The sequence below is a fragment of the Chelonoidis abingdonii genome, chromosome 5 (assembly GCF_003597395.2).
Source record: "Chelonoidis abingdonii isolate Lonesome George chromosome 5, CheloAbing_2.0, whole genome shotgun sequence".
NCBI lineage: Eukaryota > Metazoa > Chordata > Testudines > Testudinidae > Chelonoidis > Chelonoidis abingdonii.
Window position 1 is genome coordinate 95,481,887 of NC_133773.1, and position 11,208 is coordinate 95,493,094.

The following is an 11,208-nucleotide window of genomic DNA, read 5'->3' on the forward strand; positions in this document are numbered from 1 at the left end:
TTAATTGGCTCCAGGTGCCTTGATTAACCTGGAGCAACTGCCATTTGGTTACCAGGGTACTAGGGATTTGTTTAGCCTGGGGCTAACATACCTGTTTCTCAGTACTTTACTGTAGCCATTTGGCCTTGCCCCATCACACTTAGTAATTGCTAAAACAGCATATCTAGATTTACTAATATGCGCATACACTAAATTTTATACACAAACTTCTAAATGTTAGTATAGATACCCACACCCCCACACTCTCTATATATTTCCACAACGGCCTACTTTATTACAGAAAGCCTTTGAACTCCTTATATTTTTACAGGAATGTCATAAAATGAGATTTGGCCTTAAAGTTTTATTATTCTCTGGATGGCTAAAACACTGGTTGTTTACTTTAATTTATGAATTAGGGAATGTTGTGAGATTACTTCTTAAATTAATTCCTTCCTTTGCACATAAGGCTGTGCATTAATGGCTGCGATGGGACCATCATGTTTGCTGAAAGATGATAAATTTATTTTGCAGACAGTCAGGTTTATGGTCTCACTTTGCTGTCCAGACTTTAATTTTAGCTTCTTTATGCGGGACCTTGTTTCTTTTAGCATCATTTGTGTAGGTTTCTCTGTTGCTGTTGTAGCTTATTCTGTGTCACAGATTGAAAGCTTTGTTTTGATACTACATATATTTTGAGACCTTTTGGAGTGTTACATGGTTTCCAGCTTTATTAGTGTATTATTTTAACACAGGCTTATTCAAAGTGTTTAATAGAAATATAAACAGAGAGCTGGGATTAAAGTACAGGAGGTCATTCATTTATGGTTTGGAATGTGCGGAGATTTTAAGCAGCCTTTTGTTTATTTCTTGCCTCATAACTGTGCATTTTTGTTTGAAGGTAACAAGATAACGTTCATGTAGTTAGAAAACTGTTAGTTCAGGATGCAGAGAAGGATAATAAAATGGTTTAGAATGTTTTCAGTTGAAAATAACTTGGTCTAAAATCAGGCTTTCAAGTTTTAATGCAAAAATATGATTCAAGTGCAAGCTATTTCATAGAATCACTACTTATAATTGTAGAGTAAAAGAATATCAGAATGTCTGTTTTTGCTTCAGTTTTCACTAAAAACAAACAAAAAAAGTTAGTTGAGAGTGTGACCAGATAATTAACACAATATCTGGGAAAGGAGGCAAGTCAAAATAGGGGAGAATAATAGGTTAAATAATAATTTAGTTAAGGTGGATGTATTTAAATTGGCAGAGCCTTATAAAATTGATTCTACAGTACTTAAGGAACTAGCGGAAGCAATAATGGAAACATTAACAATTATCTTTGAGAACTCAGGGAGAACAGGTGAGTTCCTAGAGAACTAGAGAAGGGCGAATATACTACCGAGCTTTAAAAGGGGGAACAAAGAGGACCTGGAAAATTCTAGACCTGTGAGACCTGGAAAGATCTGGAACAGATTATTAAACAGGTCAGTTTTCTAGCACTGACAAGAGAGGTAGTGTTTAACAAGGAGTGATTCCTCAAGAGTATTTTGTTCTTTCTTTCCTTCATTTTTACACTGTCCCCTAATGCATGATGTTCCTCCTCCTCCTCTAATCCATGTAAACTTTGTTTTCATTTTTAAGTTATAAAAACATTGTAGTGCTGAATCCAAGAGTAACTGAAGAATTAGCACTCTTGATGCTCTGTACACTGAGAGAGGGAGGAGCACTGACCTCAGGAATACCACCGATTTAATGAGTGCAAGACAGATGAGAAAATGCTGCAAACCCTGGCAAAGTACTTTTTGTGCATTAGCATGGTACTGTTCGCTGACCTCTTTTGTTGACAGTTAGCAAAAATGTCCTTTCCAAAGGAAATTGCACTGGTCCCTTTCATCACTAACTTGGGTGTGTCTGTTTCTGCTGCTGCATAGCTGATAGGGCAGTTCCAGAATCTTTTGCATGTACAATGGCAGTCTCCTGTTCTTCATGTAAAGGTGCATTTGTCAGCTGAAAAATGACAGAAATAGGCAGAAAATATGAATGACCCTCTGAAGTATGTATTAAACATAGGAATGCAAAATGTGGAAAGCCCCAAATATGTCTATCTCATATCTGCCTCTTCCATTTTTCTAGGAATACCAGTAGTTGTCCTCATAGATGCAAATATTTAAATAAGTTGTACATACATTATCCAGCATCTGAGATGTAGTCTTGCCATAGAGCTTTTAATTTTTTATAAAAATACATATTACACTCTGGTATTACAGTACATTAGTGCTTTTCATTAACATAATTACATTTTTCATATATATGATTAAAAAAGTGTGTGAGCACACTCACACATCTCTTATTAAAAACTGGAGACTTGCATATCCTTTTTGGGCTGTTTGTGCTGTCAGTGAGAGGAGTACTGATTCTAGAAATATTGCATCTCAGATACCATTGAGACAGCCAGGATTATCCACAAAGTTATATTTCTCATTAATGGTTTCAAACTATACATTTTTTCATAAACTTAACAAGAAAATAGAGTTACGGATAACTCCTATCTCTGAGTCTGCTTTCTTAATGCAATTAATGTCAGCAGTGGCACACGCAATAAAATTTTACATTTGGTATTTGATAAATAAAATGAGTGGAAGAGTCTAAAAATGTTTTTTTAACCTTCTCTGATCTTTACCTTTTTAATTTTGAAATATGTTTTAGTGTTTCCTAATATGAATAATTTAAAAAGGAGGAAGACTTATTAGGTGCATTTTATCAGCCTCTGTGCAGTTAAGCGACAAATTTGCATTTTTGTCAAGCATGATAAAAGCTGTAAAATGGCATCTTATAAATGTCAGAAATCTGATTTTCTTTATGTTGGCCTTTCAGAAATTGATGAAAGGCTATAATCTGTCTTCACGTTCATAAGAGTCTGTGAAATATAAATAGCATTATGTAAGTGCCATTTGGTCAGGGTGACTTGTCTGGCATTGATAATACTGCCTTGCATTTTAAATCTACAAATAGAACTTTTCTTATTTGGATAGTAGTTATATCACTATAGGACAGTCAAACTTAATATTTGTTTGAAAGTCTGAAATTGTCCCTTCAAATGGGTTCTTGAAACTTTGAATTGAACGCATAACATCAGTTTTTTTCTTCAGACAGTGCAGAGTAGACGGATTAGTACAAAAAGGTTCCCAAATTCAGAATTGTGGTGATTACTGTTTTTAGAAGCAATGGGATATTTTAACTATCACTCTGTTCATGTATTTGTTTTAGGTAGTTGCTACCCATGTCCGGAGACAATAGATGTGTTGTGCAATTGCGGTAAAACTGTTCTCAAAGTACCCTGTGGCAGAGAACGTAGCACCAAGCCTCCAAAATGCAAAGAGCCATGCAGGTTGGTACAGAAGACTTATGCCTGCACATTGGTTTCTAGTTCTTTGGAGGACTTGAATTTGAATTCATCTAAATACTTGCATGCTACTATTTCTGTGAAGGATGCATTATGTCAGATTTCGGGTATATAAGACCATTGTCTGTCTTCCCAGGGTCATTTGTGTACTCAGCTACACCAGGTGATTGCATCAGTATCTCTTGCAATCAGATTCCCTTTTTAGTTGGCTGGTTCTTATTCTTCTGTCCTCAGAGGACTGCATCTCTTTGGAGCTCAACAATTCTCCTTAACTAGTCAACCTAGTTGATGTTGAGAAGTAAAGGCCTTGTTTCATTTTTACAATTGAAGTATGGTTTTAGCGGCTTAAACCTTGCACTATGGGAATCTTTTCATTTGCCAAAAGAGCTGGCATTTTAAAAAATCTGTATATAAAAATACACTGAAATCAGTGGCCTTTAGGTATGGGATGGGGAAAACACACACTGAAATCCATAGAAAATTTATTTTATTGATGTGCTCGTTTTAAAGCTTAATAGCTTCATAGATTTTTATGTGGTATAGGACTAAAAACAATTTAGTCAGCATCTTTGTTCAAGGAAAAAATCAATTTTAATTAAGTACATATATATTTTAAATAATGGTTTAATGGTTCTATTGGGTTGTTAGAAAGATTCAGATTGACTGTCTCACTATGAAGTTAGTTTTCCTTTAACATTATTTTATTTCCTTGTGGTTATTTTTTTCAGTCCTCTTCTACCATTATGGAACAGTCAAGGACATAGAGTGTCATGGCTCTACCTCAAAGAATCTGTCAAACTATAAATAAGGTCCCAGTCCTGCCTCCTTAGGAAGGGTCTTTCTGCAGGAGAGTTAAAGAACTGAAGGAAAGAGATTTAAATGTATAAGGGAGCATCTTTTCTAATGGGAGGAGAGTGAGATGTAGGATGTGAGAGACAGTGACACAAGAAATTGCCAATGAGTAACTTTCTCTTGTACATCCCTCTTTTTTCGCTCCAGCAGTAGGGACAGTCGCAGACACACAACAAACTTACTAGCAGTACCGTATGGAAGAGGTCTTAACTTATTACCCTGTGAAGAACTATCTGAAGAAACAATTCTCAGATATGGACAGATCCAGACTGACAGCACTTTACCGCTTGTAGAGAAGACTGCACTGCTGTCTTAAACACATTTGAAATGGGGACTTCAACTCTCAGTTTGAGGAGTGGCTATGACTGAAAAACTGATCTTTAATCAGTTTGTGACACTGGTGTTTTTTCTTGCTCATGCGCAAGGAAGATGCAGTCTGGTGGTGGTGGATTTATGACAGCTCTCAAAATTGCCACACCTCGCTGAATGCTTGTGAATGAGAAAAAGAATGTCAACCTGTTCATCTGGAAAGTGAAGTCTATCTGTTTGGGAAAAGCAGATTTTGGCAGAGTGGGAAAATGATAATTTGATGTGATTCGAAGTTTGACCCGTCTGCCAGCAGGCTCATCAGCTCCTGAAACCAGGGATGTCTGTCTCACCAAGAGACTAACAGTATTATCTCATTTGTCTTGCTTCACCACCTTAAGTACTGGGGAGAGGTGGAGCAGTAAGATTGCGGAGGAGCAGAATCTTGGCTCTTCACCTAGTACTTTGGGCTAAAGAGTTAACATATTTGCATGAGGGCCTGAGTGTACAGAGAGCAAGAAAGATAGATCAGTTTTTTCTGCAACAGTCAGTCACTGAAATTCCAGGATGCATCATATTTGCTTGAAGCTGAAGTTATTGAGATACCATTCACTGATTGTCAGTTGGTGTCATCTGAACTACCCTTCCAATTTTCCCCCTGCAAATAGACTGCCCAAAATGACAAGTGACACTCTTCCCAGGTCCAGGAGGGGGATTCTGAAAGTAGGCGTGCACTTGGTCCCTGCTTGCTCAGCCCAGTTGCTAGGCTGCATCAGAAGATACTTGTGAAACTACAATACCTTTTGTATCTGAAGGGCTAAGCTGGTCTGAGACTCAAGTCAGCTGATGATCAGTCTCTGTGAAGGAACCAAGTCCGCTGGAATGTGGGGGAACCCTCGTGCAAGTCTGTCCTGGGACTGGTATCCATGGTCAGAAACTAGAAAAGTGTAGCAAAAGAAAGGTCCACCATGTGATTGGGTAAATTGTAACAACTGGAAAGGAAGGAAGAGACTGCTGGTGGAAAAGAGGGATTACTTGGAGGAAGAGGCAGAATGCCATCTGGTCAGAGGGAAGTATTGTAGATGCTGAAAATAAACCCAGAATGTAGCTCACCACAGGCTAGAAAGTGGTTCAGAAGACAAAGGCTTTGACCAGGTTATTTCATGTCTTGGGTCTTTTCAGTAGAGCCCTAAAGCCTACTGGAGAAATGTGTTCATTTGCCACTCTGCTGTCCAGGATCAGAAGAGCATGAAAGAAGCAAATGTGAATTGTCCTGAATTACTAGGAAGCCCTGGGTTGCATGGTACTACAGAACCTTGGCCCATGACCACTTCAACAGGGCTCTGAGCAAGATGCCTTTTGAGAGGTGGAAACAAGTATATCCTATCCTGATCAAAATTGGCCATTAGAATTGCCAGGTTCCTGTGAAGCTCCATGGGGATGGATGAAAAACTGAGGATTGAGAACAAACCACATGTGACAGATAAAGAAATGAAAAGGTGAAAGTATCCATACCAACTAAGAGGCCAATCAATTGAGATGAGCTATCAGCAGCAGGAGGAAAAAAAACCTTCATCTCAATTGATTGGCCTCTTAGTTGGTATGGGTACTTCCACCTTTTCATGTTCTCTGTATGTATAAATATTTTCTGTGTTCCATTCTATTCATCCGAAGAAGTGAGCTGTAGCCCACGAAAACGTATGCTGAAATAAATTTTAGTCTCTAAAGTGCCACAAGTACTCCTGTTCTTTTTGTGGGTACAGACTAACACGGCTGCTACTCCGGAATGTGACAGATGTTAGTTATGTCATATAGTGTGCTACTGGAAAATGCTTAGGTGCTACAGGGAAGAAGATGGTGTAAAAAACCTGTATAAGACAGACTGAAGGAATGACAGACAAAATGGTAGTGTTTGTCAAGAGCCAGGCGGATGGGGACATGAAGATAGATATCCTGAAGGTCAGCTGAGCAATGGAACTTTCCTGTGAAACAGATAGGCAAGGAGACCTAAGGCTTCCATCCAAATCTTTCATTTGCATATGTTCAGGAAGCAATTGTAAAACCTCATATTCCTGTGCTTTAGAGAGTAATGGAAGTAAAATACTGAGCTGACCTATCTCGATTGCCTATGGCAACTGATTGAATGGCTCTCTTATCCAGAAAATCTTAATTTTTTGATGATTCCTGAGGGCCTGCAGGGATGGAGAGAGAGTACTAGTGAAAGTGCCCAAGAAGAGCATAACACTTTCAAGTTAATATCTCATTCAGCTGTCCTGAGAAGAGGTGACTGAAGCCCCTGAGAAGTGCCGCATTTGACTTTCCACTTAAAGCACAGGTGGAAGCTGAGCCAGCCTGCTCTCAGTAGGGCTGCTTACATTAGTAGGCAGCAGAGGTGGTGATGGTGGTGTTGAAGTCTCTTCTTTTGGGTGCAGGTTGTCCTGAGAAGAAGATGGGGAAACCATGAAAGCAAAAGGCTGGTTTGCAAAAATGTGAGGAGTAGACAGTATCTAAACTAGAGTGGAAGGCAGAGGAAGATTGGTGATTAGAGTACTTGAGTGACCATTGAAATCTGCATTCAGTTCCTGGCTCTCATTTCCTGTAGACCCTCCATGTCTGTTGGCGATCATTCTTCCCAATGATTGTGAAGTGAACTCATGAATCATCAGGTTTGTTTTTTTTTGTGAGGTGCTTAGCTTCCACAGAGATTGAGGCCATATAAGAAAGTAGTGGACAAACCGGGGTCTTGTTAGATTCTTTACCTCCTTGCTTCCTAATAGGTGGAGCTGGAAAACACTGTATGTGCTGGACTGTCTGTATGGGTATGGATGTTCCACAGTGGTTAGTGCATCTTGGAATATATGTGGGAAGACACATTTCCCTGCAGTATTTTGTTAGTCTGTGGAATTCACTGCCACGGGGGCAAGAGTCAAATATTATTGCTGGATAATTTAATGATTACTAAGCTCAGTGTAAATTTTGAGTTCCAAGCTGTAGTTGAATGAAGCTTTCCATATTACATACGTTGTTGAGTTTTTTAATAACGCACTACATACAGTTTCTTTTTTAACCCCCTTCGCCAAACCCACAACTGAGAAGACTCGCTAATGAAATCGAGACCCCACACGGCGTCTTGCCCTAGTCATGGCAAAATCAACTACTTGATGTTAAGCGCTACCTATGAGTTCAGCAGAGGGGCGTTGTGCGTGTATTACTAGCATTTATTAGCATACAAAAGTACTGCTGAATATAACTGATGGTTTTATTTAAAATTATTAAATACAGTAAGTCGTGCTCCCTAATTTATGATTGTATTAATGCATATACCTAATGACTGCAGTTACATATTTCATATTGTATTTGTTCTTGGTTTTCTACTTCAGTCGGCCACCAACCTGCCATCACTCCAGCCAAGAAAAACACACTTGTCACTTTGGCCCTTGCCCTGCATGTCGTCAGTCCTGTCAGAAAGTGTTAAAGTGCAGTCACTTGTGTCCTGCTTCTTGCCATGATGAAGCTCTTGTGAAGCAAACTGGCTTGGTAAGACAATAACCAGAAATGTGTTACGTACTAGCACTCTGCTTAACAAGAAGAATGAGGAAGACTTCTGCCCCTGATTTTATGTTGGAAAGTATAGCTACTAGGAGTAAATAATTAGGGATTGATATGCTGCGTGATGCCTAACTGAGAAATTAAGGTACTGCTTCTAGTTGCCTTGTTTAAAATCTAATTGCTTTTTATCCTGTCCATAATTGATACTTCACAGGTAAATTAAGGGTCTTCCTTTTCTTTCCTCTTCCCCCATGTTGTTTTTGTTAACAATTTTATTTAATATCTAGTTTGTTTTTAATATCAGCAGTCTACTTAACTTTTATTTACCTCTATTCAAATTGATGGTTAGCTTGCAGGTATTTGCTAAACTATCATATTAGGAAGCAAAATAGGAAACTGTACATTGAAACTTTCAGACCTTAAACTTCGTGTGCAAAGAATAGTAAGAAATTCAAAGTAATTATACTCCTGGAGTAGAGTATTTTGAGCAGGTGAGATTGTATTGTTAATTTTACTTGCTTTTCCTCTGTTGTAAAAGCATTCTAAATGTTAAACTAATTTTTGACTTGTCCTTGTCCTCAAGTTAAACAGTAAGGGAATGAAATCATGACGTGGTATTATAAAGCCACTTGGCTTTCAGTCTCCTATTCTTAGCCATGCCAGAAAATGAAATGATTATACAGGCATGTACTGCATTCATATCTTAGTTCTAGTAATAGAATTTCTTCATTTGGAGGAAAATAGACCTGTTAGAACTAAGATCTTACCAGGCGTTATGGATATTCATAGCTAAACAGATGACTCTAGTTGTCACCACAGTTTATTTTATGTACAGATGCTCCCCAACTTACCCAAGGCATTCTGTTCCGGAATGCCTGGTGTAAGTGGAATTTTGCATAAATCAGGGACGTATACCTGACAATTACACCAAAAAAAACCCCCGAACGCTTTCGGAACTTTTTCTGTAAGTGCGGGTTTGCGTAACCTGGGGAGCATCTGTAATATAATAATATAAACACAGCAATGTATTTGTTTTGCTCTCAGCATCAACCTGTTGGTCCCTGGGAACAGCCGTCTGAGCCAGCTTTTATTCAAACTGCATTACCTTGCCCTCCGTGTCAGGTTCCTGTACCAACGTAAGTATAAAGTTTTTTGCTTTTAAATTGTATCAAATTTTACATTGCTATGTAATGTGTTTGAAGGTATCACTTTTTGTGCTTCTGAATTTTACAAGGATTTGTACTGATGGAGCCTGTCTGACTTACATTTTTGGTGGAAACATAAGGCAGGGAATTTTTCGGTGGCCAGTGGGTAGCATACTGGAATGATCTGCTCGATGCACTAAGAGATGGATGGGAAGAATAAAATAAGTGCCTGATTTAAAAATCTGTATAAAAAAATGCACAAAGCTATGTTAAAAGAATATTTTACAGACTGGGGACTGAGGCACAGAGAGATCAAAAATATCCACTAATTTGAGTGCTCCATTTGAGACAAATAGGACTTTATTTTTGAGAGTACGTAACATTATATAGCACTTCATGCTCAAAGGACAGCTCCCATTGACTTCACTTGCAGCTGTGAATGCCCAGCGCTTCTGCAAATCAGAATCCAGTGTCTTGTGTCAGTTGCCCACAAAATGAGGAATTAGAGACCACTTGTGAAAAGTCTGGTTTAAATGACTTGACTAGAATCACATAGGAACTCTGTTGCAGAGGCTCTGATGACTTAAAAGATAGTACAGATAAATTCTAATTCTGTGTGAAATTATGAACTTTCTGTATCTTTTGACCTGATTTTTAATGTGCATTCTTTGTCCTCCTCTATTGTCTGTTTACCTCCATGTTAGACTCAAAGTCCAACAAGGTAGTGGGACAGGACTGCCAATAGAAAGTCATTACATCTGAAGTGCCCTTCCATTGAAAAGGAACAGGCCTAAACAATACACTGTATCCCCATCAGGAATTGGTTTATTGTGGGAGATGTAATCTGGAAGTTACCTGGCAGGAGTCTGTGATCACCTGGGGAGTCTGATCCTGAGAATCACCTGACGGACAGGAAGGTTATAAAAATACAGGAACTGCTCTCTTCAGGGTTCTCTTCAGCCATTTTTACTAGTCTAAGATGATGGAAGCTACTGCAGGCTCTGGCTAAGGCACAGGGACTGGAGGACCACCAATGCAGGTGGTCTCCAAAGAACCCCCAAGGAAAGGGTGAGCTAGAGTGAAGGGAAATGTATGTAGGTTATTTTTTTAAAGATCCATATATTTTTTCATCTGAGTAATTAAAGAGCAAATGTATAAGTCTTTGTGCAAAGTGTGAAGTATTTAACATACAACTACAATATGCCTCCAGCAAGAGTTAAACTATAACCCAGAAGGTTTGTGCATTTGATGGGATTCGTGGAGAGTGTTTTCAAGCTGTTGTTGTATCTTGAGGGGACTGGCATGGTCCTGGAGCCTAAGGCAGGTGGGCTGAGGGCCTCCATTTCCAGTAAGGAGTAGCAGACTGAGAATTAGTGCACAGGAAATGTGCCACAGGGATGAAGGGAGGAAACAGTGCTGTAACTTTCTGAGACCCAGGAAGCTTAAAACACACAGGGATCCAGAGGCTGGGATTTCCTTCATAACAGTTTAGTGGTAGGTAGCCAGTCGGGGGAGCCCAATGAGATATATGACAGAGGCCAGGATAGAATCCATTTTTCCAGGGCAGCATTTAACTGCCTTTACCATGAAACCTTCCTTTGTCTTCCTGTCTCTTTCATTACACACTTTGGAGCATCTGCAACAAATGAGGCAGGGTCCTACAGACAACAGCCGCCTTCTCTATACAAGTATGATTTTTTACCTAGAGCAGCTCCATCCTCTGTGCTTAATGAGGCAGGGTTACAGTGGAAGAAAATAGTATGTGATTATATAGTGCATATGCACAAAGGGGGCAAATTCAGGTGGCCCAAGCAACCATAATTCTGGCATTTTTTAGTTTTTAAGCATTTGGCCTTGAATTTGGCTTTCCCTTTTTTTATAACGGATTCTTTCCCACAGCAAAACATTGATACTACTTCAGATGCCTTATTGCATTAAGGAATACAGCTGTTTGCAGTTCTCTCATTTTTTTTTTTT

The 11,208-nt window shown here is 39.0% G+C and overlaps 1 protein-coding gene across 1 annotated transcript in view; it reads left to right on the forward strand.

Annotated features, from left to right (window-relative positions):
• Positions 1 to 11,208, forward strand: part of NFXL1 (nuclear transcription factor, X-box binding like 1) — a 104,113-nt gene that overhangs the window by 44,032 nt on the left and 48,873 nt on the right. The window contains exons 12-15 of the mRNA XM_075066748.1: positions 3,244 to 3,364; positions 7,918 to 8,074; positions 9,131 to 9,222; positions 11,131 to 11,180. Coding sequence (XP_074922849.1) covers positions 3,244 to 3,364; positions 7,918 to 8,074; positions 9,131 to 9,222; positions 11,131 to 11,180 — 420 coding nt within the window. The remainder of the gene's footprint in view (positions 1 to 3,243; positions 3,365 to 7,917; positions 8,075 to 9,130; positions 9,223 to 11,130; positions 11,181 to 11,208) is intronic.